This window comes from Tubulanus polymorphus, chromosome 3 (assembly GCF_964204645.1).
Source record: "Tubulanus polymorphus chromosome 3, tnTubPoly1.2, whole genome shotgun sequence".
Classification (NCBI taxonomy): Eukaryota; Metazoa; Nemertea; class Palaeonemertea; order Tubulaniformes; family Tubulanidae; genus Tubulanus; species Tubulanus polymorphus.
The window spans coordinates 2,658,318-2,677,819 of NC_134027.1; the positions used below are offsets into that span (position 1 = coordinate 2,658,318).

At 36.6% G+C, this 19,502-nt stretch overlaps 3 protein-coding genes across 4 annotated transcripts; 1 reads left to right on the plus strand and 2 right to left on the minus strand.

Moving 5' to 3' along the window:
- The first annotated feature begins 18 nt into the window (after positions 1 to 18).
- On the plus strand, positions 19 to 10,671 carry LOC141902387 (uncharacterized). Of its 2 annotated transcripts, none has more exons than XM_074790088.1 (6): positions 19 to 411; positions 7,700 to 7,759; positions 8,939 to 9,128; positions 9,253 to 9,395; positions 9,468 to 9,594; positions 9,703 to 10,671. In XM_074790088.1, exons 2-6 carry the CDS (start codon positions 7,723 to 7,725, stop codon positions 10,112 to 10,114), a joined length of 909 nt encoding a protein of 302 aa, XP_074646189.1. In that variant the 5' UTR covers positions 19 to 411; positions 7,700 to 7,722; the 3' UTR covers positions 10,115 to 10,671. The 2 variants fall into 2 exon arrangements, with proteins under 2 accessions (XP_074646189.1, XP_074646190.1); XM_074790089.1 differs by lacking the exon at positions 19 to 411 and adding an exon at positions 5,018 to 5,092.
- A 2,572-nt stretch (positions 10,672 to 13,243) lies between these two features.
- LOC141901152 (uncharacterized) lies at positions 13,244 to 15,212 on the minus strand. Its single transcript, XM_074788255.1, has 2 exons — positions 15,110 to 15,212; positions 13,244 to 15,035 (listed from the first exon to the last, which is right to left on the minus strand). The coding sequence occupies exons 1-2, from the start codon at positions 15,165 to 15,167 to the stop codon at positions 13,252 to 13,254; spliced, it is 1,842 nt and encodes a 613-aa protein (XP_074644356.1). The 5' UTR covers positions 15,168 to 15,212; the 3' UTR covers positions 13,244 to 13,251.
- A 1,462-nt stretch (positions 15,213 to 16,674) lies between these two features.
- LOC141901153 (C-type lectin lectoxin-Phi1-like) lies at positions 16,675 to 18,593 on the minus strand. Its single transcript, XM_074788256.1, has 3 exons — positions 18,359 to 18,593; positions 17,566 to 17,748; positions 16,675 to 16,889 (listed from the first exon to the last, which is right to left on the minus strand). Exons 1-3 carry the CDS (start codon positions 18,591 to 18,593, stop codon positions 16,675 to 16,677), a joined length of 633 nt encoding a protein of 210 aa, XP_074644357.1.
- Between the last annotated feature and the right edge of the window lie 909 nt (positions 18,594 to 19,502).

Here is a 19,502-nt window from a genome sequence, read left to right on the forward strand (position 1 = left end):
GTGTGAGTGTGTGTGTGTGTGTGTGCGTGTGTGATGTGATTGGTCTGAAATTTTATGTGAATCTTAGTTCGGTCGGTTGCCAGTATATTTGCGGCTGGAAACCGGAATAAGCATCTATCAAAATCGATTTGAAATAGGCAATTATAACCGGCGACTTGTAGTGATGTGTAGTTGTCGTAGTAGTAGTAGTTTTGGCGACGCTAATATAACCGAGACCTGCGCGACGCCGCTCGCATGCGGAATCAGCACGCCATAGAAACTACACTTGACAGCCGCCGTACTCGGTGAGATGATGCCAGTGTACCGGTCTTGATTGCCCGTGGTTCTTACTGTCAACGAGCACACAGTCAGTCACACACGATCGCTACGAACTACGAGTATGTATGGAATACCAGATATCCATTAACAAAGGTACGTAGGAGAAAAGTATTCTGTGTTTTAATCGCTTTGATTCGCGTCAACTTTATTCTGGAAATTCTACACAAACATCTCTTGTTTGTATTCAATGATACGATGATTTTATCTTAACAAAACGTACCAATTTTCGATTTTTGTTTTAATAAAAATCTGAGCATAACGCGTTAAAAATCGTTTTTAATTTGCATTTAAACAAGCATTATGGCCTCGAGATGTCCCGTTCCAAGTCGACAAGTCGTCATATTTATGTCGACATACCGTGATATATCGCGTCAAGTCGACATGAATATGTCGACATATCGTGACGTTTTCACGACAAATTTCCCTTTTTCGCCCATTTTCCACGGGACAAGCCGTCATTTGAAGACATGTGTAAATGTAAGATGAGGACACCAGTAATATGACGACTGAGTTTCAAGTCGTCATGAATATGTCGACTTGTCGCGAGGAGAGTCGTCGAGAAAACGAAATATGTCGTGAAAACGTCACGATATATCGACATATTCATGTCGACTTGACGCGATATATCGCGATATGTCGACATAAATATGGCGACTTGTCGAGTTGGAACGCGACATCTCGAGGCCCCTTATCGCTTCCGTAGGTAAGTACAAACCATGGCTGCGGTTTTTAGTACGCTTAATTTGGAAAATCTATTTCTGCGCAATCTTCGGTCAATCTAAAATAATGCAACCGCCTGTATTCATAAAAAAGGTCATTCGTTACATGTTAGCATAAACCACTCGATATCAATGTAGATAGCAATTTGTTTTAAAGGTAGAGCTGCCTGTCACGTTTAATCCAAAACACGCAAAGCGGTTATGATTTAGGCGTTAAAGCTACGTATTTCTATTCCGAGCGAATGATGGTTAATTGTAGGATCAACTAGAAATGCTTTTACGACCATTTACAAACACCCACGCCAGATTTCGGCTAAATAACAACTGTCATCTGATGATCATGCGCTCTTTCGATTATTCACATCGATCACGTCGAAAAAGGACGAATGAAATCTACTTATAAAACTTCCATTTTTCTAATCCTTCTTAACGGATATTTCTGCGATCACATCGGGTTTGATCTTTTCGCGTTATTCCCTTTATAAAGACTTTATATCCTCACAGAGAAATGCAAAGGAGGAAATAGTGGTAATTATTGGCGCTGGTATATTAATTCATTTGACTAATACCCACGCACGCCAACTCTGTGGATACATCAATCGAACATGGATCTCTAAATGCAAAGACGGAATGAAATGTTCCTCAGTCTAATCCTCGACCGTAGGCGCTGAAATTCCACATTTTACTTAATTTTTTTCTTCCATTTTATATCGCACCAGGTCATTCCAATTAGATAGTTACGAAAACGTCATCCACGACCAAAGGCAGACGGGTCTTTCCAAAAAAACATATGTAACCATGTTAATCTTACAAAACTGTGGTAATAACCGGGGCTTGATTTTCCTGACAACGTCGGAAAATTACCATCGAAAATCGCGTGCATTGTCGTCATAAGACAGCTTGGTATTTGTAATAAACAATCTGAACTATAGAGCTTCGTTAGTAATACGTGGTAAATCAATGGAAATTAGACGAGATTTTTGATCTACGATTCTCGATCTTACTTTCAGTTCAGAGCTAGAAATTTTGTACCATTATATATCATTAGGTTCGTTCTTATCACACGAGAAGCGAACCTTCCTCCAGCCCTCGCATAACCTCTTTGTTAAATCGGTTTACCGGTGGCAGCTATGATGTTTATGCGACGGCGACTCCGAGTTGCAGGATTTCATCATTACATAAACTACACATCAGATAGATCGTCAAATTTTGCTGGTCGATCAAGAACAATTGCGTGATTCTCAGACATACTAGATAAACAAGCACGTTCGATTTACCAAGAAATGGTGGCGATTAAACTTGTCTTTATCCTCCAGAATCAACCAACGGATCGCGACCAACCATGGCGCTAACGTAAGAATCTCTCGCCCTCTCGCCCTCTCGCCCCTTCCCCTTCTCCCTCTACGCGCTCGCTGCTACAGTACATGACCGACAGATACATTTGCATAAAGTCCTTATCCATTGATGTGTCGAGTTAGCATATTATATGCATGTCGTCTATACGATGTTTTCAGGGAAGCGAGCAAACTTGTGTCACTGTAATCGCTCTCATGTTATCGTGATGTCTAGTTTTTACCACTCCCTCGTCGTACTAATACATATTTCCTCGCGTAATTAAGTTAGCATTTATTGACACACGTGACAGGATTGGCCTGAACGACAAGTTGCATCCTTTTTCCGCCGAACCGTTAAAAAGTTAACGGCGTTATGTCGTATGCAGACTTCGTACTCGAAATGCCAACTTATTGCCATATTTGCTAATTAGCCCCTCTCTACTTGAAGCTGTCAAACAACTGTGAGAATATTCAATTTTTGGAAATGCAACGTAACATGATTTCCGGGCCTTCAGCAGACATTCGTTCCTGTGTTACCTTACAATAATCACGAGTGTTACCTTACAATGATCTCATCGATAACATTTATTATATCGAAATAGGGAATTGTCCCTCTTACTAATTTGATCGATGAATTCATTTGCGACTGACTGGTTCCGCCTGAAATACACACAATCAAATTTTAGTCTTTTCCCTATTGAAACACTCTAGATTTGTTTAGAGTTTCATATAAAGAGCCATATTATACTGAACTCGTTCCAAGACGGTTTCTCTGTATACTGTTGTTAATGATTATAAGACCCAATCAGTGTTGAATTCCCTAGGCTCGCATCAACCATCACATTAACTCATAAAACCATCATTAACACCTTGCAGTATATCTGAGCCATTTCTTCGTCGTTTCTTTGAAAAATATCTCATTCGAATATCTCGGAAATTTTGTATATGGCTTATAGATTCCCCGATAGCCAGATCGAAGATTTCTATCATTTCATTGCGGCAGTCTTCTGTTTGTTTGATATATATTATATATATATATATATATATATATATATATATATATATATATATATATATATATATATATATATATATATATATATATATATATATATATATATATATATATATATATATATATATATAATTTATAATTTCTCAGAAAACTCGATTTCTTTTAAATATCATCCATAAAATCTGTTAGGATATCGAAATTCATATATATATATATATACATATATATATATATATATATATATATATATATATATATATATATATATATATATAAACTACTAAATAAGTCTTCATCTCAGTTCGGCCTGTTCGACGAGCGTTACTGTGAAATATCGGATGCAGATTTGCCGAAGTTCTGCGTTGGAAATATCCCGAATTTCGATATCCTAACAGATTTTATGGATGATATTTAAAAGAAATCGAGTTTTCTGAGAAATTATAAATTTAGTGCTGAGAATGCCTTAAACTATTTATTTGTATTAAAAAATTATTTTGTTTTCAGAGAGAAATATATTTTTTCACTCATTAAGTTTTTCAATCAACAAACGCGTTTTCAATCAACAAACGCGTATTCCGTTATTATGTTTATATCTCTTGACTGCTGTAAAGTGTGCAAATCGGTTGATGTTATTGCACGGCTCTGACTTGTTTTGTGAATGGACGTTGTGACGATATCTATTGCGAAGTGACCTGTTTCCTCACAATAGAACTCTCGACTGTGAGATAAATATATATATATATATATATATATATATATATATATATATATATATATATATATATATATATATATATATATATATATATATATATATATATATATATATATATATATATATATATATATATATATATATATATATATATATATATATATATATATATATATATATATATATATATATATAAACTACTAAATAAGTCTTCATCTCAGTTCGGCCTGTTCGACGAGCGTTACTGTGAAATATCGGATGCAGATTTGCCGAAGTTCTGCGTTGGAAATATCCCGAATTTCGATATCCTAACAGATTTTATGGATGATATTTAAAAGAAATCGAGTTTTCTGAGAAATTATAAATTTAGTGCTGAGAATGCCTTAAACTATTTATTTGTATTAAAAAATTATTTTGTTTTCAGAGAGAAATATATTTTTTCACTCATTAAGTTTTTCAATCAACAAACGCGTTTTCAATCAACAAACGCGTATTCCGTTATTATGTTTATATCTCTTGACTGCTGTAAAGTGTGCAAATCGGTTGATGTTATTGCACGGCTCTGACTTGTTTTGTGAATGGACGTTGTGACGATATCTATTGCGAAGTGACCTGTTTCCTCACAATAGAACTCTCGACTGTGAGATAAATATATATATATATATATATATATATATATATATATATATATATATATATATATATATATATATATATATATATATATATATATATATATATATATATATATATATATATATATATATATATATATATATATATATATATATATATATATATATATATATATATATATATATATATATATATATATCCGCAGGAGATGATTCACTTATATAACAACAACACTTCTATTGAAATTCAAGTAAATGAAGTAGGAACATTTTGATGTATCGCCAGATAGGGCAAGGTTTTACTTCACGCACCAGAAAAGATTTTGAAGACTGTGATCATTGGCATATCGCCGGAGGTATGAATTTACTTATCAAGCTTCGAAAAAAACTATTAGTTTATACGTATGTTGATTATAATGATTGCGGTGATTGATGAGAGATAATGATAACTAAAATATCATCACACCTTCCCACTGATGATGCTTGTCTAATTTGGAGTTATTAATTTCGAAATCAGCACTTACATATTTACCACTCCTTGTAATAAATGGCCCCAAAAATAAAACTCGTAGGCGATTCGTAAAAGACCGATCGAAACATAACGAAGATAGTCACTCGATGTAAAGATGTTGCTGAGAAGTTTCATTCCTGCTATTCAACTACATCGATTTAGCTTTTACTGGAAATATCCTGTGAGTAGCTTACTTATTCGATATTAAGGCTTGGCTCCAGTCAATCGTTCACCGATTCATGTCACTAATGAATGAATTTGTGCTACCACACGAGTCCCATTTGTCGAACTAAAATGCGTAAAATCTTGATCAAGAGAGTTACAAGATTGTCGATACTATATAGGGGTTAGCTCTCCGGCGTTTTATGTAACCATTACTTTGCTTTTATGATCCACTTGTAAATTGGCGTTTTTTCTAATGAATAATCTATGGTCATGTTGCCCAAGTCCTGCTGCTGCTGCTGCTGCTGCTGCTGCAGCTGCTTATATTTGTTTGATATATGCATTAGCTATTATAATCAAGGAGATTTTAGCCGATGAACGAACGCCGTGGACTCGTTTTTGTCGATGCCGTGCATGGAGGCTTTTTAAATGTCATCTATCCGTTTGAAAACTTTAAAATGGCATCACAACATCACGTCACCGGGCTTTGTTGACATTTTTCCGACTTTGGAAACTGCAATTAAAAGGATTTAATCAGCCGTTATAATATCCTTGACATTAAAACTGCGTCGGTACATTTTTAAATGTCGTATCCGTTCAGACAAGATAACCATGTCTGTTTATCTGATATAATCCTTAAATCATTGTGGAGTTAGTTTTATACTTCTTGATCGAGTTCTATAGTTATGAATTAGAGATAATTATTCTATATCATTGTTTTAACTCCAGGGCCCAGTTTCACAAAGAAGATTAAGGCCTAAATCGATTTAAGATAAACTGAATTAATGAAGAAATTAAATCGATTTAAGAGTTAAACCTTTTTCTGAAACTGGGCCCAGATCTAAACTTACAACCACGTGGTCCCAGTGAGCATTGTTATCTTTGATCTTAAAATTGGGAACCGTCCCTCTATATAGTTGATTGATTTGATTCGATATTGTGTTAACTTTTAGCGTGTTCCTTACAAACCTCCCACACTACACTGGGAACGAAACAAGGGGTTTGGTTTTTGAAATCGGAATTGGAGTGTGAACATTGTTGGATGATCAGTCGAATTTACATAATTTGCTTTGACGCCATTTTGGGTTCCGGTCGTGTAATAACATACGTGATGATATCTACTTAATTAAAAAAAACATCAAAATAAAATACGCCACGAAGACAAAACAAAACATGACATTCATAAACGTGACGATTTCTTGCATCGGAAGGTTTAACTCAGATTTACGTACACGTCACTTTCTACCGGCGCACCTTTAACGCTGTAGCCTATACAGCGTGTGTTTGCTTAGCTTGTGGTATTTTCCATGTAAATCTGAAAGAGCTGCGCGCTTGTCAAAGGAAATTCTCAATCGATTGCCGGCCAAATAGCCATATTTACGCCTGTAATTCGTTTAGCGAATCCTATAAGTCTTCTTACTGAACTCATCACCGGTGAGTATAAGATGGGCAGTGATTTCATTAACGTTCTCTGATTGATTTTACATTTGGGTCGTCTGCTGGGCGGCATGGAAATACGATAGCTACGCGTATCCGTAGTATGAACCTAAACTGATCTCCGTTCACAGATTTATAGTATAATCATCCAAACATAACCCTTGCTGAATAGAATTTCATATATTCATGTGTAATCCAATTGCGCGTAAATTCGATAGCATCAGTTTTCTCCGCGTTAGTTCGGCAAAATGAAGGATAAACGAATTCCGTTGATTTTTTTCTCGCTTATTTTTATGAACATGGAAGTCTAGCTTGCCTCTTGTAAGGAGGGAAGTTACGAAAAAGCCAAGTCCCCGTGTGTAGATATTTCGAAATTCTAAAACTGCGGTAGATTTCTGACGATAAGGCGCGATGAGAGTTAGATGATATTGTCGTCTCGTCGCATCGCTAAAAATTCATTCACTCACACTGGATAATGATGGAAAATCGTAGTCTAGATATTATTCAGATGCTGATGAATCATTTACACACGATGCAGAGTTTCATCCATCGTCTGCTCGCGGCTGCTTTTCGCTACAAGTACAACAACACATCATAGTCGCTCATATCCCGCCGACTTTCATCTGTGAGGCTTCAATGGATGTGGATATCATCACAATCAACTTATGTCGATGGAAACTGTTTGAAATTTTTAAAGCTATGAATAGATTATCGGTTGCAAAATGCCATCGGTTGTGTATTAAACTAACAATATCATGCTCGTTAATGCAACTTATTAAATCTAATATTGCAGGGCATGTTCTATAATAGATGCAAGAGATACTCAATTTCAATTTTTCTTATTTTTCAACAGGTTTATAATCAAGATTAATCGCGATGCTTTCATTGACCCTGCTTATATCTCTTTATACATGTAAGTATCCGGTTAAATCTTTGGTCATTTTTCGGATGTTAAGAAGGACGAATAACACTGACCGTATAGTCACGATTAGTATCTAAACCACACGCGGAAAAAAAAACTTCGTGCGGAAAATTGACGCTACGAGGGTAAAACATACAAAACACGATATTTAAAAAGTATTTATCATTAATGAATAGAACGACTAACGAACGGTTGGTAAATCTATTGATAATAGACCCACGGGTAGTTTCCTACGACATGATTTAACGATATATCATTGATTTACTTTACCACGACAGAGAGCGACGTATGACTGAACAAAACAAACAAGTGCTGCCTAATATTTCTGTTCTTATTTCGTGATTTTAGGATATTCGGAAACCTGTTTTTCGTATATATGTACCAGTTAAGGTCACTTATTACGCGAAGGTCAATTTAATGCTGACGGTCGAGAGACTGGTGAACTGTTTACCTAATCATTGAATATCTGACGTTGGTCCAACAACACGCGACACTATCTGATACGACCTAATACTGCAGCACTTCGGTTTACTCGACAACGAATGAATTGTAAAACATTCCGCGTACGTTACGACATGACGTATAGATTAGCTCATTAAAACAACTCCCGTATAATAATAAAAACCAAAATTTCAAGAGGATCGTCTCTCAACATTTTTGCCAGCGTCGCTATACTTTATATTGGAATTCTTCTATAAATTATCGGATTTATTCCATGCGCACATCAAACACGCTATATCACGATTAAAGTGATCTGGAGACACACGCGTATAACGCCTCACAAGAGTTAGTGCGAAAATAACGATACTAAAAACCGCACAGATAAGAATATACGCGAAATGGCTATCAAAATACTGTCAAATCTTTATATATAGATATTTGCCGGCAGCACCAAACGTTTATATGCGTTATCAAAAAAAAAATCCCGACAAGGACGTCTCTGCTCTACCCAAAGTCAATTTAATCTTAGTTCTACCCGAACCCCAGCTTTGGGGAATATGAGAATTCCTGTATCGGGAATTGACCATGGATATCCATCACGACCCGATAGGATATAGGGCGCATAGGGAACATCATGAATAATGGGTAAACAAAAATTCATGTTTTAACAAACAAGATATATTGAGATGTACTGAAAATGTCACAGTTAGCTCTGAATGCCTGTTTCAGTGCTGGCGTCAGTGGGATCATCATGTCCACCAGATATGCTTCTAAACTTGTTTCAATGCATGGAACAGTTACAACCCACGAAGTTAGATGATGGTGTAATCGGTGATTTCGGTGGAGATGCCTCTACTTTTGAGGATATAGTCCCAGTACTCGGAAATGCAGATCCAGATATTGTAGAGCAACAATGTAGGCAAGTATCTGAAATAGATGCTTGGTGACTAAAACCTCCGAGTTAATATATGGTGCACCGCGTACAGATCATGTTTATGTAAAACTTATGTGGCTTCTTTTTATTTCTAACGATTTTTTTCTAGAGAAGGAAAATATCACGATGCCGTTGAATGTATTGACAGAAATATCCAAGATTGTCACGAATCATCTCTCGGAAAATTTAAAGAAATATTTGACCCGACTGCTTTGAGAGCTTCAATTGGTTACTACTGCAATAACACTGCAAGTACGTTAGATAACAAAACATATTCAGCCGAATTACTGTGATCATTTCGAATGGTTTTTAATTGTTTTTCAGCGTACAGAGCGGCATCACCTTGTATGAAGGAACATCGGTTTGCGATGCAACACTGTGTACGACAGGAAATGCGTGAAATGCAAAGAGCATCGGTAACTAGAACTACAGATGTAAACGAAGTGTGTAGGTAAGAATATCCCGGTAGCCCCACCCTTTAAATGCGAGCTATCTGAGATCGATTTTTCAGAGCCAACGTATACCAAAAATAGATCGAATTCGAATATATTTGTTACAGATTGAAGATGATGGGACAGGAATGTGTTAATAAGATTCTGAAAGCGGAATGCGGCGATGAAATAGCTGATCTAGTACAGAAAACCGGCGATGCACCACTATCACAAAAGTGTAAAGCCGCCAAAACCGGTGAATCATTCAAAGTCGAATATAACCCGCCACCCGTCAAACCGAAGAATGAAAAAAATAGAAAAATACGCCACAGGAAAAACAAGCGCACGACACCGGCCACAACACGAATTCAGTCCACTCCGTTTCCCTCTATCGCGACGCTTGATGATGGTGTTCGAAAGGTTGTACTCGCAGTTAACAACTTACAAATGCCCGACAAAAACAAAGCCACGAAAACGTCCGGGTTTCTCTGTTATTTCGGTGCATTCATCGTAACATCTATAGCATCCATTATTTCATAAGTACGAAAAAGTACTTTGATATAAGTTGGACTATTTTTGTTTAAGGTTTTACATGTTACATATATTCGTGTTGGATAGATTACACACCTATGTTCATCTCTTACTGCAACAACGTGTGCTTATAAAAACACGCTTTTTTTCAATCGAATTAATTTCATCCGCTGATTTTAATCGTTGAAATTCTACAGATTTTTGGACTTGGTCGTTTTAATTCACGAATACGTTTAAACGCATGATATTGCCTGTATTTTCTGGTCGAATGTTTCTGTTCGTTACGACTTTCCTGAAACGAATGTTAGAATGCCCTCATCTGCCACCTGTTGTTCAATGATTCCTCAATACTTAATTCCTTGTTTATGTTGTTCGCCATCTTACGTGAAATGGGATACGCCATGGTCTATACAAACATTAAAAAAAAAAACCAGTATCGATAATGTTGATTGATGTCCGTGTATGTTTTCGACGTTTATAAGAATGCATAGAATAAACAAATTTCAAGCTTCAACAACACTGTCGAAAATTGTGATTGTTCTACTGAAAAATTAACAATGAAATAAATAAAAAGGAGTTTTCCCGAGTAGAATTGTTTTAAAATGGATTTTTCTCTGGATTTATGTAGTAAACTTCTGAGTTTGATTGAAATTTTCACTGTAGTGACACAGATTTGTCGTTCTCCTGAATAACCTCCTCGATCTGATCGATATTTCACTATCGTGGATAGATTGCCATATGCAACCGTGTAAAGGACAGCCTTGTGATTTCATATCATGATGATTATTTTTATGATTTCATCTAATGATCTGATGGAAATTGTTGTTGATTTTGGTGATGGGATTAATGTACTGTATTTTTTATAATCACAATTAACCACGCGTGATAACAGAATATTCTAAATACGTGCACAAAGTTGCTTCAGATGACGTAATACTGTTTCTATCGACCGCAGATGACATTTCACAGTTGATTTCGATGTTAAGTTCAGCATGATTTTCTATTGAGTTTCGCAAAGCGTTATTAATGATAGCGCCATGTATGGGGCACATCAGTAGGCACATATACGATTCATCATATTCTGATGAACATATATTCAAGTGTTTATAGCAAGACTAGTCGAGATATAGATAGAAATGACAAGATAAAAGCGAACACGATGCGTAAGTTTTAAAGTAACGAGCTTATAAAAGGGTGAATTTTACATAACTAATTAATATTTAAAAATTGTCGCACTAGATTTTAGATACTTGTCGCATACGCCTGGCTTTTTCTCGGGTTGTCACGATAAACTATTTCGTATTCTTTGATATCATTTCATTCATTCCGTATAAACTGGTTAAAGTAACGTAAAAACATTAAACTATGCCTTTGCATTTCTGATGATTTTTAGATTTTGGGTGGTTGTATGTTACTTTATTGTGTAGTACAGCGTGGGCGGCTCCGACAGGTGAATATATTGCGAGAACCTGCTTACGATAGTTATTCTTCATAAAGATTTTATATCTAATAAATTTATCATATTACTTTATAAAGGATATTTAGGGGTTGAATCATACAATAATCCCGAAAAAGAAGATATATTTCGTGATTCACCAGGTATAGGACACGTTCGATCATTCAATTCGTACGGAAGCGATAAGGGGCCTCGAGATGTCGCGTTCCAACTCGACAAGTCGTCATATTTATGTCGACATATCGCGATATATCACGTCACGTCGACATGAATATGTCGATATATCGTGACGTTTTCACGACAAATTTCGCTTTTTCGCCCATTTTCCACGGGACAAGAAGTCATCTGAAGACACGTCTAAATGTAAGACGAGGACGCCAGTGATATGACGACTGAGTTTCAAGTCGTCATGAATATGTCGACTTGTCGCGAGGAAAATGGTCGTGAAAACGAAATATGTCACGATATATCGACATATTCATGTCGACTTGACGCGATATATCGCGGTATGTCGACATAAATATGGCGACTTGTCGAGTTGGAACGCGACATCTCGAGGCCCCTTATCGCTTCCGTAAATTCGTTATGTATCTATCAGATAATTCAATTCAGTAATCGTTCTTTGGTCAGATTCTCCGATTCGAGTTCGCTATTACCAGTTTCATTACTGTCTGGCTCCCGATAACGGTACGTGTGATCTGATAGATGGCGTCGTTTTGAGTTGGTTTCGAGCCAATGACGATATATCGTGCACTGCACCGCACATGAAATTCCAATACGACGGGACAACTATTCGTCATACGTGCAGTAGAAAAATCATCTGTATCGAAGGTCAGTGGAAGAAATGGATATTTGTTTCCATTAGTAGAATAGTCCGTACACTCTGACGTGAAGAGTAGATAATGAATATAAAACCTGCAAAATTAAAATCAAATGACACGACGTTTCGAGCCTCGTATCATTTGATTTCAATTTTTGATAATTGAAATCAGCTTTTAACTTTTTAAACTTTGTATATAGTGGGTTTTATACTTATTCGTTTCAAACATCTACGTCGTGAAAAATCGTTGCATAAATCGAGCTAAAACAAAGACCATCTGTAATTACACAGGTAACATTGAAACGTTCGATACTGAACTCGTGATACGGAACGAGTGTAAAAAGACAAGAGCAAGTTTTATCAGGTCGTGTATTAATAATGTCTGTCGTGAACATTGATTTCTATCGTCAAATATAGTTATAACCAAATTCACTCATAATAATATATATGTGTTTATAGAACGGACGGTGGTCTATTGATGATGGAGTACCGTGCAGGATTCTGCGTCCACGCCAGAGATCCAGAGGCTTATAAACAACTATCCGTTTTCAAAGGATGCAGCGGCAAAGATGCTGATTTAAACATCGACTTTAGGAGCATGGTATAGCAAACGATTCGACTGAGTTAAAAAAGAAAAATTTTCAAATGCACTCTAAATAAACGGATGCTGAATCTGAAAATTCATATATTTCTGATATTAGTTCTGAATAGAGAGTACATTGATTTACTATGGCAATATATCAAATATCTGAATAAATATATATATAGTGAAAGATGTAGATAGATCTAGATATATCTCGATGCAGTATATTTGTCTTAATCAATAACACATTAATGAATAACATATTCGAATGTTTCTGCCGGGTTTATTCAATCATACATCGTATCAGTAACATGCAAACGAATTCTAGGGGCCACTTTTTTACATTTGTATATAATCTTCCACAATATACGACCAAACCGCTCTTCGCATAAAATGGCCGCGTCCAAACGCCTCAGCCATTGGACAGTTTCTCTGACGTCATTGGTGATATTTGCCTCGACTGACATCGCGGCAATCAGGTAATTCACTAATAGTATCGCGGACATGTAGAAATAGGCTACATAGGCTAAACCGTCCGGGACCATCACAGTTGTTCCTATATCAGTAACACCATTCTCCAGAATGAACATCGTATAGAGTCCGTTAGTTGTCGTGTTAAATGACGAGTCATCGCCGAAAACCTGCTGGAAATAACCCACTTGAAATACCAACTTCACCAACACCGAAATCAAGATGAAATATCCCATGATAGCGATCATACGCTGTAGAACCATCGCAAATTGTCCAATGAATGGCACCATTTCAACGACGTACATTAAACTGAGAAATATCAACGGAATGTATAAAGCCTTCATAAATCTGAGAAAATAAAGGTTGTTTAGATTCGTATAGGCGGCGATCGCTGTAAGGAGGCAGATTACATTCAAGGCCAACTGGACGAGGCGATAGAAATATGTGAACGACAAATAACCGCCGACAAACGGAATTCCTAACCCGGCATAAGCTAGCCTTCTGTCTCGGTCAAAAACTTTCACAATGATTTCAACGACGTCGAAAAATAAGAAAAGTCCACACACGAACAGGATACCAGCCATTGAAATGTTGAACTGTACAGTAAAACTGTCACCGTGAACATTGCTACAGTCGGTGTATTTAGCTCCAGTTCCGCTAACCTGAGACGTATTCAAACCACGACAAAATTCTAACTGAGGCATCAAATTCAGCACTCTGGGTTCCACTAATATCAAGCATATCAGAAATGCTATGCGGATCAGAAACCATATAACCAGAAAGGGGACATTTCGAATAATTTTGAATTTCATCCACTTGTTCAACAAAGCATTTTTGTTCATTTTATATTTCAAGAACTTGTCGAGGTTGTCTATTTTAGTGTAAACCAACATTCGCAGCGGGGAACGAATTTCGCGTTTGTAACTCTGAAACGATTCGTATTCGGTAAGGTCATAGGTGAGAGTTTTGTACAAACCCCTCTCTCCTCGATCAACGATATACAACTCTTCAGTTTCGATGATAAGTTGGAATAGTCCAAATGTTTGCAATTTTGCCGCGAGTTCTAGTGGACGGAATTTATTGATATCTTCGCCTTTCAATAATTCAATTCTTTCGGCATGCGTTATTTTCGCAAACAGAAATCTGTAAATATCAATCATGATATCTTCTTGAGACGGACAGTGTCCAGCTGTTATGATTAAGGCATGAATACAATTCATATTACAATGGCCTCTCGCTAAAACATTGGCGCCATCTTGGATCATTCGTTCGACTACATCCTTAGCGCTGAAAACACAAGCTAACAGTAACGGTCGCTTGAAATCGCCCGGTTGGTCGTCAATTTTCTTTTTCTCATGTTCGAAGAAAATTCCGTTCAGAAGATTATCGAATTGATCCTTAGAAATGTCTCTTTTTAACTGATCGTATGCATTGACGTCGTTATTCTTCACTATTTCGTACCAACACCTGAATCTATCTAACAGTAACTGTGGCTCACCGTCTGTATTGGTAAGAGGTGGTACCTCCTTCAGAGCGTCTTTTGTCTTATCGACGCATTTCTTTGTACCAGCGTAGTGTCCTGCCAGCCATTCTAGCGTATCTACAAAACGACAATTATAACCAATAGAATTCACATTCAACCAATTGAAATTTCGTTACCATCAAGAATCGTACCTCTCGAATTCGTGTTGTTTCGACTTTTCAAATCTGTGATAGGCTCAACTTCGGTCATTGTTTCATCGGAATAAAGACGAAGAAGTTGATATCAAAATTAGGGAATTATTTTCCTTGTGACGAGACACAACGACTGTCGTTGATAGCACCAACTAGTGAAACTATACTAGCAGAAAATGTCAGTGCAAGTAATAATTTCAATAGTCTCCTTGAAAACAGTTGTTGTTTGAGAAGTCTTTAACGACCCCTTTCTTCAACAGGGACTGGTTTTCTAACGTACGGAATAGAAATAGGGACCGGTTTTTATTTCTGAAATTATGTATCGTATTCTGATGATTACACTCTTTATCTCAATACCTACATATACATAGGTGTAGTCATTCTTATAAAAAAAAACTCATTACGCGGTTTTATAACGTCATCGTCTATTGATGGGGTATGACACTGGGCTTTCAACGTAGGATCTTATGTTTTAAATATAATATGATAGCTGGAAAGTAGTTAGTTTGAGTTGATTCGGTGTTGGCGGTGTGAATGAGTTGATTCATGTGTTCCACAGTCGTCTCTGCGATCACCACAGTGGTATTATCTGTAATTAGAACACACGAGTACCGATCCGTCGATTTGGAGCTGTAATCATCACTGAGACCCGATTTATTACATTTCAACCTCAACGCCAGATTTCCAACGAATTACATTTAACGCGGTATAAAACGATCCAGTGATCCCCTATAACAAGTAGCTACATATAGCGCAAACATTTTATTCATTACAAATTCATAGATTGATTCAAGAAGAAATATACAAAAAGTTGTCAATCAATTAACATAGATCTATATTAACAAGGCGAAAGCGTAGTATAAGATGACAGCAAGTATTGCGAGTACCGCGGCTCAAGGTAAATCAATGGGGCATCCATCTACAATTCAATTAGATAAATCTTTATTGCTCTTTATCTTTACAACAACATATCAGAAAACTACAATAAAGAAAGGGAAATACTGACACAAACATGATAATAATAATAGACTAAAATCCACATAGCTTATGAAATATCATACATATTCATTTATTCAAGGTCAAAAACGTTGAAGATAAACTGATTCGCTCCAGTTAAGGCCCAGATCGCTAGATTTTGTAGGTTGGGATTCACTTTATGAGCGAAATGGACTGCAGTAAAATGAGTCAAAACTCACAAATAATGTATTTGTTTTATTTATTTGTATTGTCAATTTGGGAATGAAAATGAACTAATCGCTTAAATAGGTGAATGATCCCGAAAACGTTCGTGTTAATAATGCATATTATATATACTCATTAGTAAATGAGAATTATATTTTTATCGCTTTTATAGATTTCCGGTTATCAGAACTCCACCTATAATCAAATTTCCGTAAATCTATTGACGTCACGCCTACTATTCGCATGCGTTAGGTCGGGTGCTCAATTGTCTTTCCAGTTTTTACGTTGTATTTTCAATAATCCATTTTGTTCTATTAATCCTCATTCCGAAATAAAACGTCCAAAAACTTGAAATAAGAAATAAATATTTGAGTAATCGACGATTATATCTCGCATATAAACAGCAATTTGTCGTTGCAACTAGTATCATTCCATTGAGAATTATCCTCTCTCATTTCTACACATCGTTCGGAATCGTGATTTGGTTCACCAGAATCCCAATCAGAATTTTGAATTGGCTCCATGTCAGATATCCAAACCCAAGGGCCTCTTGATGACGTAGCTGTTTTTCCGTCATAAACACCGATCCATCCTTGGTCTGAATAAAAAAGAAAAAAACATAAAACATGAGGACGATACAGAAACAAGATAAAACACTGAATGAAATGTATTCTCGTTTTTTCTAAAAGGCGGCCGCGTATCGACTTGCGACTGCTGTACGATCATGTGATGCGATCGGTCCCAAATGCTAGGGACAGACACGTCGCGTTACAGTTGTGACTGGTTTCGCTGATAGTCGCAAGAAGACATTCGCCCGGCTTAATGTGATGTCCATTCATAAAGTTTTAATTTGATATGAATATTGTACTGCTATCATTCAGTTTATATCAAATATAGTTGATCCAGTAAACACAAAAATGCGAAACAAGAATTGGAGGCAATGACGCGGGCATCGATGGTAATAATATTTTCACAAAATAAATTCATTCGTTCATCCTATTGTAAACTGCAATTAGCTCAAATTGAAATATTATGATTCCCATCGATCTACAGACTTACAAAAGTATGACAAATGATTTATGAGCAGGTCTCGAATGAATAAATCGCATTGTTTCAGAGGAGCTGAAATTTAATTTTCGAGTTGCAACGAAGCATCGCGTGAGAAAAAAAAAACTAATTACAAACATAGTCACTATATTCTAGAGGGTCATAAATTATCGTCGGTGAAATATGAAAAAACTTAACATTACAATGTTTTACGCAGCCATGCTTACAATTAGAATATTTCATTCTCATGTAAATTCGTAGCGAAACTTGTAATTTCTTTGACTTTGGTTCAGCCAATTTCCAACCATTCTCTTTACAATAATCCGTAGCATCTGTGAATGACTTCTTGTTCTGGATCAATTTATAACAAGATGTGAACTTTTCGAAAAATCCAGTTGGACATTTGCGGTCTGGAAAATTTGAAAAAAAAATCATGTTGAACATACGCATTAAAATTGAGCTGGCAGGATGCGCGAAATTACTGTAGACTAATTATCAATTAGCCTTAATAATTCACGATTCGACGTGTAAAAAATATGTATGAATATCATTATGTAATGCATTCAACACGCCTGCTGCAGCATATATGCCAGCGGCGGATCCAGGATCTCAGGAAGGGTGGTGCACAAATTAGGAAGGGACCCCCAGAAAAAATTAGTTGCGTGGAGACGTGTTCTATAGGCACGAGTACGTTTCTACTCGCAAATTGAATAACTTCCCAAAATTTCACTCTTCACTCTCAGCTTCCTGGTTCATTTGGATTAAGTTCTGAAACTGAGAGCAATTTTGTGTCTGAATAAATTCTAGTTCTTTAATTTTTCAAAATGATTTTCTTTCATTAAATTATGTGGTTAATTGATCGTTTTAGCCATTAAAATCAATATGTCCCAAGATGAATTTTGTTCAATGTCCCCAGGACGCTTCCGTAGATTTTAGACATATGAATGCTAGTCAAAACTACCCGATTTATATATTCTTACATTTGTGATAAATTATTTTCAGTTGCTTGAGTGGACTTACCGAATCGATATATTGACCTTATATTTCCATCAATTTCGTACCAAAGGTTATCATAGAGGTGACATTCACGAGTGGACGCGGAGGCCACCGAGTCGAATCCACGGCAAGTAGCAATTTCCATGCTGCAAATCGACGCGCATTCTAAACGGCTGTAGTTACGATCCGTAAAAACCTTGTAAGGAGTTTGTTTTGAGTCGATCGTAGTTTTAGTGAATCTCCGATAAGAACCGGCCATTGACTGCTCGACTCCAAAATATATCAGCCAGAATGAAATACTTGCGATACGAAATAAAGTATTCATTGTATTTTACTATTTTCAGCCTTCTCTTTTCATTAAAATTAACGAAATATAGATAGAATATCAGTGTTGATCGTGGTCGAACGATTTACGAATATTCGTTGAAACGGAAATCTTTAGCATCCATTATTCACTCCGGCGTCCCCCGTTCAAACTTGATGAATATAAGCGTCTAATTGATAACACGATGAGCGTCAATACGAGCGAATGTCGGGATCTCTCGGGCGGATGATGGGGATGCGGCTTTTATTATTCCCTATTTCATCTGTAATTCATCTGGATCACCATTAAACAACCGTCATCGATTTAATGGTATAGTTTGGGAGTAGTAAGGCGTATTTTTATATGACGCGTGTCACTGAACCGTGTCGAGAATTCATTGATGAAGCTTATTTTCTAAAAGCCGTCGCAATGCGGCAACCTCGTTTTGCTTTTTTGGTCATGAAAGTCTCAGATCGGTTCACTGTTGCCTTAATGCTTAATCGGCGGTTCCTATTCATAACAACATCCGTACAACCGACGGTTCGCTGCGCAAAACCGGCGAGTTGGGAATGTGGCTATACATCACAACACGTGTTATTAGACTGGAATAAGAAACCAATGCAATTATAACGGTTTCTCTCGCGACGCTGAAATAATTCACAGTTTTCACGGCGTGGGGACTGAATCGATTAAATTACACAAACCATGACTCGCTGCTTTTATTGAAAACTGGTGTGAACGTCTTTAGTTAATACGTCGGTTTTAACTAGAATTTGAAACGATAACGAACAGGTTAATGGACTGCGCTTTTATGCTGTTTGAACTATAATTCAGTCACATTTTAAAGCGCAGCCACCTTCAAAC

Coding starts and splice junctions, on each gene's coding strand:
- LOC141901153 (XM_074788256.1), bottom strand. CDS start 18,593: ATGGCCGGTTCTTATCGGAGATTCACTAAAACTACGATCGACTCAAAA. Junction 17,749..18,358: donor AAGGTCAATATATCGATTCG/GTAAGTCCACTC, acceptor CAAATTTTCCAG/ACCGCAAATGTCCAACTGGA. Junction 16,890..17,565: donor GAGAATGAAATATTCTAATT/GTAAGCATGGCT, acceptor TTTTTTATTCAG/ACCAAGGATGGATCGGTGTT.
- LOC141902387 (XM_074790088.1), top strand. CDS start 7,723: ATGCTTTCATTGACCCTGCTTATATCTCTTTATACAT. Junction 9,129..9,252: donor ATTGTAGAGCAACAATGTAG/GCAAGTATCTGA, acceptor ATTTTTTTCTAG/AGAAGGAAAATATCACGATG. Junction 9,396..9,467: donor CTACTGCAATAACACTGCAA/GTACGTTAGATA, acceptor ATTGTTTTTCAG/CGTACAGAGCGGCATCACCT.
- LOC141901152 (XM_074788255.1), bottom strand. CDS start 15,167: ATGACCGAAGTTGAGCCTATCACAGATTTGAAAAGTCGAAACAACACG. Junction 15,036..15,109: donor AAACAACACGAATTCGAGAG/GTACGATTCTTG, acceptor GTCGTTTTGTAG/ATACGCTAGAATGGCTGGCA.